The sequence below is a fragment of the Uloborus diversus genome, chromosome 5, assembly GCF_026930045.1.
Source record: "Uloborus diversus isolate 005 chromosome 5, Udiv.v.3.1, whole genome shotgun sequence".
NCBI lineage: Eukaryota > Metazoa > Arthropoda > Arachnida > Araneae > Uloboridae > Uloborus > Uloborus diversus.
In genome coordinates this window covers 90,848,751-90,867,195 of record NC_072735.1, presented here as the reverse complement: position 1 = coordinate 90,867,195, position 18,445 = coordinate 90,848,751, and the positions used below count along the sequence as shown (strand labels likewise).

Sequence of the window (18,445 nt, the reverse complement as noted above, 5' to 3'; positions counted from 1 at the left end):
TGGTGCGCTGCTCCATTGTCGCGCTAAATGTTTACGCTTTGCTGTCAATTTTGTTTCCAGATTATGATAATTTGCAGTGTGCGCTAATGGCATCAGTGAATGGCATTTCATTGCTTTTGATGCAATGTGCAAACACGTAAAAAATGAATTTCAATCTGGGCACCAATTAAAATTTTTGTTAAAAAATATTATTTTTTTTTTCAAATTATTTAAAAAATGGCTAAAACCCATGTTTTTAAGCATGCTCTTTCAAAAAAAAAAAAAAAACTTTTAAAATTTCAGAAACGACCCCATACCGAACTATCCCCTTTCATCCATTTATTTTGAGATTAACAGACAAAAAGTTAAATTGAAATAAATTATTACTGTTTGGTATTGTTTGTACATATAAAAATTGTACGTTTCCCCCGATATGCATTAAACATGAGTAAGAGTAGAAATAAAGATGTTGGAAATAGTTAAATTCATTCAAGTTTTCTCAAATATGGATTTATGAATATGGTCGAATTTCGACCACTAGGTGAACCTTAGTAATTATTATTTTGTACTAAATTTGTGTAAATTATCATAATCTTTAAAAAATTCAGACTGGTGAGAATTATTAAGCACGTTTAAGTGATATTTTAAAATAAAAAAGGAAACTGCTTGCGTTGAACAAAAAAAAAAAAAACGTACAATACATTTACCCCCCCCCCCCCCACACACACACATACAAAATCAAAAAAGAAAATAGAAGAAATAAATTTAAAAAAAAAGTAAATTGAAATTGAGAATAACCAAGACGGATAAAAATGTGTCCAACACGACCTTTTACAGTATAAACATGGAACTAACTAGCAAGTTAAACAGTAACGTCGAGCCGATAAGCCGGTCCCGTTGTATTTTTAGATTACGTGTTTTCACCACATTTGGGCTTATCTTAAAATTAAATATAATTCTTTGAAAACTAGTTTGAGTGTAACATTATGTTTCGTAAATAATGAATTATCATGAACACATCAGAAAACGTGATTTCTTTGCACTATGTCTAAAATCCCAATTCGCAATAAACGAGTTCTGTAAATGTTGTCTTACTGCCAGCGTAGTGTCAATGCAAAGAAAACAACATATCATTGTTGCGGTTCCAAAACCCGCTGTCTGCGGTACATCACATTTTCGCTTCACTTTCCTGTAAAAGTACAAAAGGAAAAATAATGCATCAAAGAAGGGTTTATGCCTCGTAAAAATATCGCTAAAAACAAAAAAGTTAAAGAAAATAAATAAGTATTAAAAATGTTAATAAAAATATTACTTATTATAAATAATTAATTACTATTTATTATTATTATTTATTATTATTAATATATAATAAATACAGTAGTTAAATAAATATTGAAAAATAAAATAAATAAACATAAGGTTTAGAGATGGGGGGAAAGAGTATGTAGTGGATTCATAGAAAGATCGAATTTTGACGAATTGGCACGTTTTGAGGTGTGCTGATTTCATTTCGATTGTTTTTTGGTAAAAATGTCAAAATGGAATGTGTCTGTTTTCATGTGCGCGATTGATTTTTTGTGACTTTTCTAACGCAAAAACTTCTGCATTAAATCGAACAAAATTTGATACACATATGTACTTTACCATTGTGTGAATTGGTCCCCATTAGTTTTTAACGTACAACTCTTCCAAGTGAGAGGAGTAATCGGACGATTTCTTTGTTATGTGTGACTGCTAAATCTCAGGAAGTAACCAGCGGAGATGGTGCAATCGAACGTTCTTTCTTGGTCATTGCACCGGAAAGCACCCCCCCCCCTCTGCTCCAAGCGGTGGGGGGGGGGACTGATATTCGTCATCTTTTGAAAGAGTTATACAGCTTAATTAAACTAACAATGTGAAAGAAAAATCACATTAAAATGTTTTTACTTACGATTGCCTCGAGAGAGCCTTTCACATCATTTAATTGTTGGCAAATGACTAGGGAAATCTCAACGATTTACAATTTTTATCTGTTTTTCTTTTATTTGTTAGCAATTAGAATTTTTGTAATTAGTTTAGGCAAGGCTTTTTAAATTATTTTCAATTTTCGCTCTTTGAATCTGTTTTTGCAAATAACATAATTTTGTAGTAGTGATTACATGATAATTATACGTTGGATTAGCGATTCCGAAAGTGTGTTCCGCGGAATCCTTGGGTTCCGCCGAAAGATGAGTAGGGTTCCGCAACATCTGTTGCAAAAAACTCCGCAGTAACTTGAGGAAAAAATAAAAGAAACGAGATCAAAGTTTCAAAATGTCGTGCCACATTGTAACTATTAGTCGTCATTAGCAGTGGCGTACTGAGCCGCTGAGGTGCACCGACGCTCTAAGCAGCTATTATTTTTAGTGACTTTTTCATGAAAAAATATTTTCCTTTGATTCAATATTTCAACATTGCGCATGCTTGCAAAAAAAAAAAAAAAAAAAAAAAGACTATATTTCCTTATCATTTTCTTTTTATCACACCTAATAGCGTTTAAGTTTAGTTTTTTCATAATGTCAGATTGTCTTTGTTTGTTCTAATTTCATATGACATCTTTCCCCCTTGCAGATACTTTTTCCCTTTCAGGCGCTGTTATTATTATTTTTTTTTTTTCATCGGCGCAAAATATCATTACTACTAAAGAAAACTTTATTTTAAATTTAAAACATGATCAAAGGTTCCTAGTAAGGGGAGCAGGGGAACATCTGTACCCTGGCGTAAAACCCCCGGTGCACTAAATTGAAGCTATAAACTTTAAAAAAGTAGTTCCTCCAACCTTAAATGAAAAAAGAAAAGATGTGTATTGTGTCGATTGAAATTTGTTACAGCGACCGTTCGGATACGAGAAATAAAACGCACCCTCCTTCCCAACATCATTAAAGATAGCCAAAGTTTTCGTTTAAAGGGCTTCAATTCTGAAATGTTTTACGGGATATAGCCCTGAACGCCTCACTTCATTAAGGAAAATTTTTGTATTTTGGACTTGAATTTCGGAAACTTACCGGAGGAGCCCCTTCAACTTCAGCAACCCCCAAAAATATAAGGATGCAAAAAACGGAACATTTTCTGTTCAAGAACCAACGAACGCCTTCCACATTATTAAAGATTAACTAATATTTTGTTTTTAAAGTCTCAATTTCAAAACTTGTTCAAGGGAACAGCGCTGCCGGCTGTGATCAATGACGCCTAAAATTTCGATTAATTTAATTTTGAAAACTTTTCCGGAGAGCCTCCTCTTCTCCTGCCCACAAGAACCCTCTCACAACTTTACAGAACCTCGTCTGAAATTTCATTTTTAAAGATTAGATTTCGAAAAATTGATGGGGAAGAGTACCTGATCTCCATCCCTTCCTTTCAATTTATCAAAAAAAGCCAAAAATGATCTTTTTTGGAACTTTATTTCAAACAATATCCAGGGAGAATCCCGAACCTCAACCTTTTTAATATCACTCAAGATTCAATTTAATAAATTTAAATCAGGGGAAATTAACAAGTTCATTTCACTCAGAATAGAATTTAAAAAAGATGGCTTACTATTGCGTACTTTCGTACTCTTTCGTACATTGACTTCTATTCAATAGTGTACTTAAGACACCAATTTTGGAAAAATTCGAGGAGCGAACCCCATCCCTTTCGCTAACATCATCAAAGATAGCCTACAACGGCGTTTTGGGGATCTCAACTTCGGTAAAATTTACACGGATATGCCCCCCTACTCTATCTCTCTCCAACATCATTAAAAAATAATCCCCCTTTTTTTTCATTTTTAGGACTTCAATTTTTTAATTATTTTCGTAAGAAAACACGCGACTGATCTATATCCTTTTTTGTAAAATCATGAAGAATGTCTGCAGTTATGGTTTTAGGACTTTAGTTAGAAAAAAATCTGGAGGAAAATTTAGGAACTACATGTCTCCCATCAGATGAGACATCATTGAAGCTCGTTTAAAATTTTGTTTTTAGTACCTCATTCTCAAGAATATCCCGGAGGTGCGCCTCTGACCTCAGCACTGCGCCAAAATTATTAAAAATTGTCCAAATTTTCATTTTTGATACTGAAATATCGAAAACTTCCGTTGGAAAGTTTTAGAACCCCAACCTTTCTAATGTCGTCTACGATGGCTCACTATTGCCTATTTAAGATTTCAATTTTGAAAATTTTCCATGGAGAATCCTATGTATAGTGGAAGTTCTATTCCAACAATGCTGTCTAAGATTTTCCACACAACCGTGTTTTAGCATTTGACTTCCAGATCGCAAATATTTCGTTTCCCAGTCACGAACAATAATGGGGTTCCGTGAAGTAAATGTAAAGCACCAAGAGTTCCGTGGCCTAAAAAGTTTGGGAACCGCTGCGTTAGATCCAAGAATTCGTAAGGTAGATGGTAGATGATATGCAGAAGAAACTTTCGTGTTGACCACAGCATACTAGTTGGAAAATGTTTGTCTGTGTGTGTGGGGGGGGGGGGTTGATGTGTCTGTATGTGCGTGACCTTTTTTTTTGTGGCTACTCTAGCGCAAAAGCTGTTGAAGGAAATCGAACGAAATTTTGCATACATATGTACCAGTATATGTATAATTGTATATGTACGCCCATGTATGTGAACATGTACCCCCATGGTTATGTACCCATCATATGTATACATTAATCTCTATTTTTCCGCTGAAACCATTTTAACCGAAAACTCATTTTCTCTGTGGATACACTTCCATGTCAAGTTTTATGTAACATGTACGAGTTAGTAGTGAATTTTTTTTTTTTTTTTTTCTTCTACTAATATCAGAAATGACTTTTTCGTACTTTTAGAAGTTTGAATAAGGGACGTCATTAAAACAATACACAAATGTACTGAGCACTTTCTATAAGCAGAACCATGAAAAAACGTCAGTCTGAATAGTCTTCTACTTGTTAATGTTTTTATTTGTATTTACAGATAAACTCCTATATATTTATACGTCTGGCACAACAGGTCTCCCCAAGGCGGCTATTATCCGACACAGCAGGTACAGCCATTCAGTTCATTTCAATATTTAACTAATTGTTTATAATAAGCAAATATGTTAATCTATCCACTTTAGATTAGACAATAAACAGCGCAGATATTTGAGAATATGATAAAACCGTTCATGTTTCTGGTGCTTCCTAAAAACCACCAGATGGGTGTTAAAAACTCCCGCATGTATAACAATAACACTCCCCTTTTGCCAGATCATGCCACCGGTATAGAAATATATAAATAAGTTATAACATATAAGTCAGACGTTTTTCATCCGGGGCCCTATTGTTGTGTTACCTCTTAGCACCCTTCATATTATGCTTTGGCTGGCATGTGTGTCATTTGTGAGTCACGTGGTACGGTTTCAGTAATTTCAATTGTTCATAGTACCTACGATGGACGTTACTGTTGGTAGATACAAAAAAAAAAACTGTTATAACGATTGTTAGAGATTTTAATAAGAGTTAACACAATGATCGGATACAAAAGCCATTACTTCTCTTAGCATCGTTGTTGCAAATGGGACTCTGCACCGGATATGTTTTGGAATTGAAGTCCTTGAAACACAACTATATTCTATCTTTGATGGTGGAAAAAATGAGGTTCCGAACTCCATCCCAGAAAGTTTTCGAAGTTGAAGTTTCAAAAAAGCAAGTTTAGGGGATCTTTTAAGATATTAAAGAGAAGAGAGGTTTTGAAGCCTTACCCAGGACATTTTGCAAAATATAAGTCGCAAAGACGAGATTGTAGACCACTTAAGGTAGTGTTAGAGTAAAAAATGTGGTTCAAGGACTTTCTTCCGGTATTTTTTCGAAAGAAAAGTTCTAAAAAAACGTCATTTTGAACGACCTTCGATTATGGTTGCGGGAGAGACTTTCGAAACTCCCCTCCCCTCCCCCGAAATTACTACGAAATTGAAGTTTAAAAAACGAAACTTTAGACCTTTGATAATGGAAAAAGTTCGTGCCCGCCCCCTTTTTGGCTAAATCTAAATAAAAATAAAAATGATGTAGCAGCTTCTACTTTCACAGTATGTGTAAATTAGATACGTAGTAAGATGTAAGTAAAAAAAAAAACTTTTTTACGAACCTCTTTGAAGAAGTTCTGGAGCTGCCCTTGGATTTTATGTCAACAAATTTTTTCTTTTCACAATTGCAGTTTAACCCTGATGAGATGATTCTAATCAGGGTTCGAAAGTAACATGATATTTTCAAAAATATCGAAATTACCTGATATTTTTATATATATATCGGATATTTCGACATATATCCGATATTTTTAATTAGCACAAACTAAAGTCTTCAAAATAGTAAATGCATCCTCAAATCACTCTTTGTTTTCTTATATTATAATTACAATTTGTTGACTTAAAATTAAGGTTTCTTTCATTATTCATATCTAATATTTCGTTTTGCATTTCTATCAATTTTAAAGGAGTTAATTGAGCATTAGCTGTTTTACTCATGTTTCTTCTGTTAGCTACTTCTAGTTATATGATTCATCAGAAATAAATAATATGCATCAGTCAGTGTACAGTCATAAGACATTTTCTTTTTTTCTGAGCAACGTTTAATGTTTTATTAGGAACTTTAAAAAGGAATCAAATTGTTACATTTCTAATAATTTTATGAACATAAAATACAAGTAAAAAAGGAATATTTTATTACTTCGTTATATTATTGATGTATTAATACATCATAAAAATATAGTACATAAATTTTTGTTTCTTTTTAATAATTAATGAACAATATTACTATTATTAATATACTTTTTATATTGAAAATACCGTAGTTGAGAAAATAGATATCGAAAATATCAAAATCTCATGATATTTTAAAAATAAATATCCGATATATATCATGGTATATTCGACTGATTTGTATCGGCGAACCCCGATTCCAATAAATGAAGGGTAAAATAATTCGATTTTCTAAAATAGGAGTGAAAGGAAATCAGTTTGAGCTCTTTGTCATATAGAAAACGGATTCGAAGATATGCGGGATTAAATCCAAAAATTACTATTTGGTGAACGTAACAACAGTATTAACCACATAAAGATTGGCATTTTCGACACCAACAATGCTGATTTTAAGTCTGTATATTTAAATTATTATACACATCAATAAATATACGTTACAAAATGCTGTAAATATTTGAAAAGTACTAAATCAACAGCAATAAAAACTATAATAAATACATAGAAAATAAGACCAAGTTGTACCTAAAATCTTTTTTTTTTTTTAAGTACAAAATAGCGTTTAAAATCGTTGTCTTGAGGCACCTGGGACCTTGCCCCTTATCCTCTGGTGTGCTATCCCAGGTTGGGGACATGGGATTATATTGACGCAGAAGATAGTTGCGTGGATTTACGAGGGATGTGGCTTCCTCTAACGGGAGTACCATAATGGTTAGCCAAAGGCTCTTCAAAGTAAATTTTAAATAGTTTTAAATAAGTTTAAGATTGTTTTTTCCCTTCTTACATATTTTAAGTTTTATTCCCCCCTCCCCCCCCCCCGCGTAGTATATAATATAGTGAAATAAAAATAGAAAGGAGCAGACTCCCAGCCAGAGTGCAGTACAATAACTAGTGTCGAAACGAGGTAAGTGAACCCTAGAAGGGATTTACTCACCCCGTTTCGAATTTGAAACTAAGCTAACAGAGCGCGAGGCTTGCGAGAATTTGCCCGATCCAATGGATCGTAATTTTGAAGGTTGTTAAGTAGTGGATTGCCCACACGGGGATGTTGTTGTGGAATCTATTGGCGAGCTTTTTGCAAAAATTGTCGAGCGTCGGGATGCCAACTTCTTCCTCCAGCTTGTCCGTACGGACGTACCAGGGAGGGTCGCACGCCTCTCGAACCATCACTATCTGTAAGTTCCCAACTCGGTTAAAGTTAGAGATTGCAGACGTCGCCCATATGGGCACCTCATTGATAATGATGGATCTTAGACAGGACTTATAAATGAGCAGTTTATTATGCGTTGATAAAACGCTTTTTTTTTTTTTGCAGGAGACAGTTTAGTGGTTTTTTTTTTTTTTTTTTTGGAGGTAAGGTACTTCTTGCGTATCTCTTCAATGTGAGGTCACTAGGTTAAATTACGGTCGAAAGTTATGTCTAGAGGATATTTATCGCATAAAGATTGGCATTTTCGACACCTACAATGCTGATTTTCAGTCTGTATATTTAAGCAATTATACACATCAATAAATATACGTTTACAAAGTGCTGTAAATATTTAAAAAGTACTAAATCAACAGCAGTAAAAACTGATAAATACATAGAAAATAAGACCAAATAGTAGGATGAAATCCTTTTTTTAAAAAAAATCCTACGAAGATGGCGTTTAAAATCATTGGTCCAACTACAATTTTCCTGACCGGCATAGCGCATTACGTATTGCAGAGTGATGATATTACTGTTTTGAGGAAGAGCAAGATATATCTTCTTTAGAGCAGAACTCACAATAAAGTATTCATATATATCCTGTTCGTAACCTATATTGAACAAGATTGTTTGGTGTTCCGCTGCTACCGTTAGGGATTTTCATATTCATCTGTGATCATTTTGTTTGTTTGTGTATGCTGCTCATTTCGGCGTGTGATGACCAAACCGCGAAGCAATTTTAAAAACGTGTATTTAATTTACCCCCTCCCCCAAAGAAAAAAAAACTAGTATTTAAAGTTATTTTCTTTGAAATGCAAGTTACTTTAGTGTTTACTCGTTTAGGTGCCTGTGGATTGGTGGAGCTGCACAATATGTGGCTCAGCTCAAAGACTTCGAGACTTTTTACAATCCTCTGCCCTTATACCACACTGCGGGAGGCCTGGTCTTCGTGTCCGTTGTGTTAGTCTTCGGTGGCAAGATGATCATACGGAACAAATTTTCTGCCTCCAACTTCTGGAAAGAAGCCGCCAAGCATGGTGCCACGGTAAGTAAGAAAAATCGCCAACGACTAAGAGAATACGCTTTTTGTTTTGTGCATAGGAGGAGGGTGGCTCAAAGCGGGTAGGTTTTCGAAGAAAGTTCGAAAAATGTAGTTTTTGGATTTTTATCGTAACTATTTCGGTTTTATTTCCTAGCAGGGTTCTCTTGAACTTCAAAATAAAAAGCGATTATTTTAAACCCAACATTTATTTATTATCAAACTTTACAAACATTTTAAAAGTCCGCTTTTCCCTACCAGGGAGCCCAAAGCGGGTAAGCTTAACTAATTGTGATTTGGTTCATTTGCCAATTAAATATGAAGTTATAAATGATATATATAATTTACTAGCTACCTGCCATTATAAGAAAAAATGGGGATATTTCGATAACTGGGAATCTGGTACGGTCGTCTTATTTTTGGCCTTAAATAAATTTATTTTGGTAACCCTGCTGATTTATAGTAACCCTATAAGAATAGATATTTCCGGTTTCTTTGTTTGGATTCGCAAAGAAAAATACCTCTCGTGCAGGCGCTGGAGCAAAAAATTGACGAAGAAAGATCGCCAGATTCCCAATTATCGAAATATCCCCAAATATATATATATAAAAAAGTTGTACTTATCCAATTTAAAGTCATCACATCCTTACTAATATTATAAAGGCGAAAGTGACTTTGTTTTTTTGTTTGTTTATTTGCTTGTAATTCTTTCACACCTTAACTGCTCAACCGATCAGCATGAAATTATTTACAGACGTTGTCAGGGGTGCAGAATAGAACATAGGGTACCTTTTATCCAGAAAAAACGTACTTTTTAAAATGAGGCTTATCTTGATTCTTAGACTTATTGTCGGAACTCCAGTTTAATTTTAACTCTTTTAAGTAAGTTCTGTTTTCTAATTTCTTATGTTTGGCAACAGAAGAAACTATAATTGCATTTTATTTTGAACTAGTGGTACCCGCACGGCTTTGCCCGTAGTTGAAAATTCGAAGTTCATTCGATTCGCCTGTATATTTACAAATAATGGATGACGAATTTCTCGCCAATTGGCTATGTTCATTCGCTCTCCCATTCCACGTCATGCTAATTTCGTAATTTACTTGTCTATCTTATGATAATTTGCTCCAGAAAATGTTCTTAAAATAGAAATAGAACAAAATCGAATTTAAATAAAAACCGCTTCGAGGGGCACACCCCCATGCTATACACTAACTTTGTGCCAAATTTCATGAAACTCGGCCGAAGGTCTAGGCGCTATGCGCGTCACAGACATTCTACAGACATCCAGACAGAGACTTTGAGCTTTATTATTATAGCCCAGTCAATGAAGGTAAAAAAATAGGCTTTGTCGCAACTAATTTAGGGAAAGCTGAATTTTTGCAGGATGTTAGCAAATAAAGTATACACTAAAAAAATACAAAGTCCCGACCCCCACCCCTCTTGCTTTCTCCCCCACCCCCCTCCGAAGTATTGCAAGAGCAGTACTATGATTATACGTTTTTCGTGTCGCAACTAATTAGGGGGAAGCTGAATTTTGGCAGGATGTTACTACATAAAGTATACACTAAAAAGTCACAAAGTCCCGACCCCCATCCCTCTTGCTTTCCCCCCACCCCTCCGAAACATTGCAATAGCAGTAATATGATTATACGCTTTTAGTGTCGCAATTAATTAGGGGAAAGTTAAATTTTGGCAGGACGTTAGTAAATAAAGAAAACACTAAAAAAACACATTTCCCGATACTTATCCCTCTTGCTCCCCCCCCCCCGAAACACTTAGACCATCAAGAGCAGTACTATGATAATCAGCTGCGAAAAGAAAAGCGAATAAAGAGAAAGTTGAATTTTTGCACGATATTAGTACATAATGTGTACACTAAAACCTAGACAGTCCCGACCCCAACCCCTCTTGCTGCTCCCCCCCCTCCTTCCAAAACATTGACCACTGATCAGTTCAATATTATGATTATAGGCGTACAGCTTGAAAATTTATGATGTTACCGGGGTGTTCCTTTTTTTATTTCATTCCTAACAATATTATAAACCAGTGGTGCCCAACCTAAGGCCCAGGTGCCGTATCCGGCCCGCGAAGCTGATCCGTGTTGCCCGTTGTTTTTGTGAAATGTTACAACTCGAAGAGCACGATTAATGACAATGTTACAAATTGTTAACCAAATGTTTAGAAATTGGTTTCTGAAAACATTAATAGGGACCACTGTTATACGCAAACTATGAAACATACACTTTTTATGTAGATAGTTCAGTTTCACCATTTTACCAACTTAATCATGCGCAGAAATCTCAGAACAAAAACCAAACAGTAACTTCAGCAAATTAATAGCTTTTTATCATTACGTCTTGGAAAGAAATGTTTGAACAAAATTTATAGATAATAATATGATAATAGTCATTTTCTTGAAATGGATCAACAATGTAATAAAGGGCCATCTTCTAATATTTCGTTGGTTTGGTCCAAAATATTGTTACAGTGCATTCCACTACAGTGTCCACACATAGACGTGCGATCGAACCTAGCTTTACGACAGATATAGTTTGAAACACATAATCTTTTCAATTGCAAGATACTAATTGGAGAAGTTCACTTGAAGCAGAGGTAATCTTCATGAACTTAGGAATCAGTCTGTTGCATGAAATATAATGCCAACCCCACTCTTCTGGGGGAAGTTTAAAACCTAACCGAGTTTGAATCTGGTGTTGACCCTAAAAACTCTGGAGGAAACCTTAAAAAGATATTGACGAGTGACGTCTGAAGTTGGTGGAAGTTTAGATAAATCAAAAGTGGACTTTAGGGACATTTTTGTGATTACTTGCTTTTCACAAACTTTTATTCAAACTTGGTTGGGTTTTAAACTTCCAGCAGAAGAATGGATTTGGAAATATATTTCAAGCAACAGAATGATTCCTAAGATCATGACAATTACCTCTCTGCTCCAAGTGAAATTCTCCTACTAATATCTTGCAACTGTAAAGCATTGTGTTACAAACTGTAACTGTCGTAAAACTGGGTTCGATTGTACGTCTATGTGTGGACACTGTAGTGGAATGCACTGTAACAATGTTTCAGACCAAGTCAACAAATTATTAAATGACCCCTTATAAAAGAAAAATTGTAGTTATAATAAATTGATGCCTTTTTTTTTTTAATGCAACCTGTTTTTCAAAAAACAGTTGCTACATAGTCCTCGAGTTGTAACATTTCGCAAAACAACGGTTCACACTGATCAGTTTCATGGGCCGGATGTGACCCATGGGACGTAGGTTGGGCACCACCGGTTTATAATATTGTAAGAAGTGAAATTAAAAAAAAAGGAATACACTTTGGTATCATCATTAGTTTTCGAGCTGTAAGCGTATAACCATAATACTGCTATTGCAATGTTTCAGACGGGGCGGGGGGGGGAAGCAATAGGGGTAGGGACTTTTTTTTATGGTGTGTCAGTATATCAACATCTAGGGAAAAAAAATCAGCTTTCCCCTATTTAGTTGAGACACGAAAAGTGTATAATCATAGTACTGCTCTTGCAATGTTTCGGAGGGAGGGGGGGAGAAAGAGGGGTGCGGGTCGGGACTTTGTCTTATTTTAGTGTATACTTTTTGTACTAATATCTTGAAAAACAATCGCTTTCCCCAAATTAGTTGCTACACGAAAAGCGCATAATCATATTACTGCTCTTGCAATGTTTCGGAGGGGGTGGGGAGGAAAGTAAGAGGGGTGGGGGATCGGGACTTTGTCTTATTTTAGTGTATACTTTTTGTACTAATATCTTGAAAAACAATCGCTTTCCCCAAATTAGTTGCTACACGAAAAGCGCATAATCATATTACTGCTCTTGCAATGTTTCGGAGGGGGTGGGGAGGAAAGCAAGAGGGGTGGGGGATCGGGGCTTTGTACTTTTTTAAAGAATACATTACGTACTAACATCCTGCCAAAATTCAGCTTTCTCTTAATTAGTTGCGACACGAAAAGCGTATAATCATAGTACCCCTATTGCAATGTTTCGGAGGGGTAGGGGGAAAGCAAGAGGGGTTGGGGTCGGGGCTTTGTGGCTTTTTAGTGTGTACTTTATGTACTAATATCCTGCCAAAATTCAGCTTTCCCCTAATTAGTTGCGGCACGAAAAGCGTATAATCATAGTACTGCTCTTGCAATGTTTCGGAGGGGGTGGGGGCGAAAGCAAGAGGGGTTGGGGTCGGGACTTTGTGACTTTTTAGTGTGTACTTTATGTACTAACATCCTGCAAAAATTTAGCTTTCCCTAAATTAGTTGCGACACGAAACCTTTATTGACTGGGCTATTAGTAAAGATTCTTAAGATTTTTGAGCTGAAGAAGCTACGACTTACGATCGATACGTAACGTTGGGAAAGAAAGTTATTAAATAAGTTTGATATTCCTCCCCGGTTTTAGATGTACGCATTATAACCAAGCATTTGTACTTACCCCATCTGTAAATAAAGGGGAGACTGTGGATACTTGATCCCCACTTTAATTTACAATTTTTTTTTTTTTTTTTTTTTTTAAGTACGTGAACAAAGGTAATTTTTCCCTCTATCTGGCAGTATTTGTTTCAGTTGAAATTAAACAGATAGTTTAGGTAAAATATTTTTTTTCAAAATTTTCATTAAGGGATCATGTATCCCCACATCAAGGGATATATGATTCCTTCATGGGGGATACTTGATCCCACTGAGAAAATACATAGTCTTTTCATTAGATCGGCTATTTATTTATGGATTTTAGTTTTCTACATAATGTTTCTGAAAAATAACACCATTTATAATGTTTTTTATTAGATTATAATAATGTGAACACAAAATAAGGTAGTTTCAAATTTCACTACACATTTGTAAAAAAAATGTACACAATGTTCATGAACTTATGATGCTTTTGATCAGTTACTTATTATCCAATACACTTGTGAACAAAAAATACGATATTTTTTTATAAATAAAACTAACAATTTTTTTAAAGTAGCGTAATGAAGCTAAAATTACAACAAATAATAACTAGTATGTTGTGGCCATCACGAAACTTTCTTCTATATTTTTCTTTTTTTTTCTGATCCCTCCCCATGCTTGACGAGGAAGCAATATTCCCAACAAAAACAAAATTACACATGCAAAAACTTGACGACCATCCCAATGTCTGAATTATTGCAAAAGCAAAGCAAAGAGCGAAAATTGAAAGTTATTTTAAAAGCCTTGCTTGAATTAATTACAAATATTTTATTTGTTAACAAACATAAGATGGCAACAGTTAAAAATTTTAAATCATTGGGATAATATTTCCTATCATTTCCATACAATTAAAATCACGAGAAATACGCAGACGACAATCTATTACGATTTATCTTTATTATTGTTGCATTAATAAAAATATTTTTATTCGCAAAAAAAAAAAAAAAAAAAAAAAATCAACACCTCTTGGAGCGATCGGCGTCAAAATTGAACCAAAGCCTGTTTACAAATGGATTCACATATATTCTAAATTTCAACCAGAACGTAGCATTACTTCTTGAGATAGGGCACTCAAAATGGAAAAAAAGAATGGGTGATTGCGCTACCCACTTTTTAGCTGTTGACACAAAAATAAAATCAGTTCTTATACCCACTAAGGGCTACTTGCCGATAAATTTTTCTTTCATTCCGTTCATTATTTCTTGAGCTACAGCAGTCACAATTGACGACAAAAAACGTTCTATAGCTCAACCCCCGTTTGAGTTATTGACACCAAAATTGAATCAGCACCTTTTCCTGTTAATACCAACATATGGACCAAATTTTGTTTGATTCCGCCAGTTACTTCCTGAGGAATAGCAAGCACGCGTAACTCGAAAAACGTCCCATTTCTCCACCCCCTTGGAGGAATTCGCGCCAAAAACTAATGGGCACAAGTTCACATAGGGGCACATATGTGTACTAAATTTCGTTCGATTTCATGCGGTAGTTTTTGTTGTAGAGCGGCCACAAAAAACTGGTCACACACAGACGTGACACACATACATACACACACACACACACACACACACACACACACACACACACACACACATACATACACACACACAGACAGACAGACATTTTCCAAAAATGGTCGAAATGGACTCAGCACACCTCAAAACGTTCGAATCCGTCAAAATTCGAAATTCGAAAATTTGCACGAATCCAATACTTTCTTCCATATATTAGATTTAGAAGAAAGTAAAAATAGGATTACAAGCACGAAAATCATCTTATTTGCTTCTTGTCTGCAAAAATAAAATTAGGAGTTCCATCAATTGAATTAATAAGAGGGAAGAAAAAGATAAGTATCAGTTACTTAAAAAAAAGAAAGCCTAACTTATATGTTTTCAAAACCTGAAAAGTCAAATGCAAACAATTCGTTTGTTGTAGTTCTTAAAGTTCCGCTCAACCCAACTAGATGTGTGCTGCTTAACACATTTTGTCAGTTTTTCAGGAAAAATAGATTGATTAAGCATATTACCCTTTCGCTTCAGAAAACCTATTTCAAACTCTAGAAATCCAACTCTGCATTCTATCCGCTAATTGGTCTACATAATGGGCAACTCACTTTTTTGTTGAAAATCTAACTACATCAAAATCATTTTTTTTTGTTCCAAACAAAGAATTGACATCTATTTCAACTTGTTCAAGCTCATTTGGCTGATCAGTAGAGTTAGTTTATGTTTAGATGTTTGAGGTATTATGTGGGTTACAAGTGCGAACTGATATTTTAATTGTTTAGCATATTTACTGCAGTGATTGTTTAAATCTATCACTCAAACTATGGTAAGTTTTATTATGTTAACATTGGTTTTGAATGTTTAAAGTTAATGTCAACTAAGTAAACTACATTTACTTTGTTTTCACTGTTGGAGCTAAAATGCGCTTTCTTCTATGTCTGCTATGGTGAAGTAGTTTGTTTTGCTTCTTGATTGCGGTTTCTAATTATCACCTCGTTAATCCACAATCAAAAAGAGCTACAATAAAGAAGCAAAACTCGCTACTTCACCATAGCAGATATAGAAGAAAGCGTTTAGCTCCAAGATGGCAAACGTGTCGCTACTTATTCTACACTCGGGGCTTTAGCCCCAACTATAGATCTTTCAGATTTTCGCCTTTCGTTTAATCTCTTCAGATATTTTTGTGTGATTGCAAACACTTCTGTAAATTATTAGGCGTCTTGTTTACGTTACTTACATTTTGTAAGTCAACGACTTAACGATTTCAAGGTGTCTACCTTTTGATTTCTGTGTAAGATAATCCCATAATCCTGGTCGTGGTGGTTTGATCGGAAAATCGTTGGACTTGTAACCGAAAGGTCACGGGTTCGATGCTAGCTTTTAAGATCCTCCATGCTCGTTAATGGCGTCTGGTCACACAAATCGTGGTCACATAGTCCTCTAAGTGAATCATTACCTCTGGAGGTGCCGGACCAGGGATTGCTCAGCTTCTGGTCTGGACCAAAAAACAGAGCTGTCTTCAGAGCCCCATCCAACCGGTTAAACAACCACAAATAGTGGTAGGAACGGGAGATCCTACCTGGAGTGTGATAAGATATGTAAGATCATCCCTCGTTAGGACATTAGAATTAAATGTGTCGCACCTTTTTGATGTACGATAATGCATAGTGGAAGAATTTCAGATCCACATCAAAATAATGCAATGTGCGCATAGGTTTATATTCAGTCTTATTCACGTCGAGCCAATTGGTAATATCATTAACAAATGTTCTAAGCCTCTTCGTTTGTGCTGTACAGCTCCAAACTACCAATTACTCTTTATCATGTGATGTTCAGAATTCATTTCATTTGAAGCCTTATAAAAATTTTCTATGCAATATGGTTCGAATTTATTTACTGAAATCCTCTGCCTCAAACAAAGGTAACTGAGTTAAAATTCTTCTCTTCAATATTCTTCTTGATAAATGAGTGGTATTCATTTGCATGGAGTTGAGTTGGGTCACCATCGTAGTAATAACAACGCCTCCTGACTTAGTTATCGTCCAAGGAGGAAATAAACTCCCTCAATCTCAGTACTGATCATTGGAGCTGCACAATGAGTACTTAATCGTAAACAAATGACAGGCAGCCTTTTTGTGCACAGGTCTCCCAGTATATCGGCGAGATGTGTCGCTACCTACTCAACCAGCCCCATAGTCCAGAAGAAACGAAGCACCAGGTGCGTCTAATGTTCGGTAACGGCCTACGTCCCCACATCTGGCAGGAGTTTCAAGACAGGTTCAATATCCCGCATATCATCGAAATCTACGGGGCTACCGAAGGCAACGCCAATTTAGGTGAGCCAAACACTTTCATTTTTTGTCTTTGTTTTTGAGTCAATAAAAGAAATGCTTGTGAGTCATCCAGACTTTGATCAGGCCTCTGGGCTTAACTAGTAGTGCATTGTCCTATAGCTCTTTCACCAATATCTAAATCGCAAACGTGAAATTGGAATTGAATATCCACAGTTCATATACTTCTTTATGAATTCACATTCGAATTGAATTCGAATACATAATTTCACATTCGAATTGAAAAACTAAAGAAGAGAGAATCTAGACTGCTCTTGTGGCTTCTGTTCTGTATGTGTATATGTTCACTTATGCCTTCAGACATTGTTTGGACATCTCGGATAAAATAAGCTTAATTATTAATGTATTCAGTTTTGAACAGACTATAATTAGGTCAACCTTAACCTACTAACCTGAGATTAGAATCTGCACAGCATGCTGCCAGGTTAGCTTCACCCCGATTATAATTGAGATTATTCGTCGCCAATAACACTTTTAAAAGTATCACAGCAAATGAGATGAGCTTTGAGGTTTAAAATCCTTTGCAAAACTGTTGGTTTTGAGCCTATTTCACTTCCTACTATGGTATTAGGCATACATGTTACCAAATGCACCTTAGTTCATGCAACATAGCAATAGCGGACGCCATCGCTAAATATGTTCACATCAGATGGTGAACTTCCATTGGTTGTTGCATATTACGCCACCTTTTTCGCCTTGCGAAATAGAAAGATCCGAATGTGGGTAAGATTTTTCTGATTCCGCTTCAGGCTTCAGCCGATTTTCTGCTAATGTGGCGACCTAAGAACTGTTTGAGCAACCATCCGGCACCATGGAAATTTCGGGCTTGTTATGACCCCCTCATTTCTAGTAGAAGATTCTGTCCGATTCAGCGTAACTTCTTATCACGATATTGAATTATTAATTATACAGATCCATAAAGTTGTATACAGAACATCATCTAAACAACTCTAACCGAATGAAAGAGTTGTATGTTCCATTTGAATCTTGTATTTGTTCGTTCATTCTTAACTTTCTCGTATCTATCTTGCAGTGAACATGTTTGGACGCGTTGGATCCGTCGGGTTCATCTCCAGAACGTTCCACAAGTTGTATCCCGTGCACCTTATTAAAGTGAATCCAGAGACGGGCGAGCCCATCAGGAACGAGCAAGGTCTCTGCATCCGCTGCAAACCAGGTAAAAGGATTTCC

General features: G+C 35.5%; 1 protein-coding gene across 1 annotated transcript in view; it reads left to right on the top strand.

The window, feature by feature from the left end:
- Window positions 1-18,445, top strand: part of LOC129223009 (long-chain fatty acid transport protein 4-like) — a 52,196-nt gene that overhangs the window by 23,429 nt on the left and 10,322 nt on the right. Inside the window, exons 5-8 of the mRNA XM_054857573.1 lie at window positions 4,935-5,004; window positions 8,726-8,927; window positions 17,047-17,239; window positions 18,288-18,433. Of these exons, the coding sequence (XP_054713548.1) occupies window positions 4,935-5,004; window positions 8,726-8,927; window positions 17,047-17,239; window positions 18,288-18,433 (611 nt within the window). The remainder of the gene's footprint in view (window positions 1-4,934; window positions 5,005-8,725; window positions 8,928-17,046; window positions 17,240-18,287; window positions 18,434-18,445) is intronic.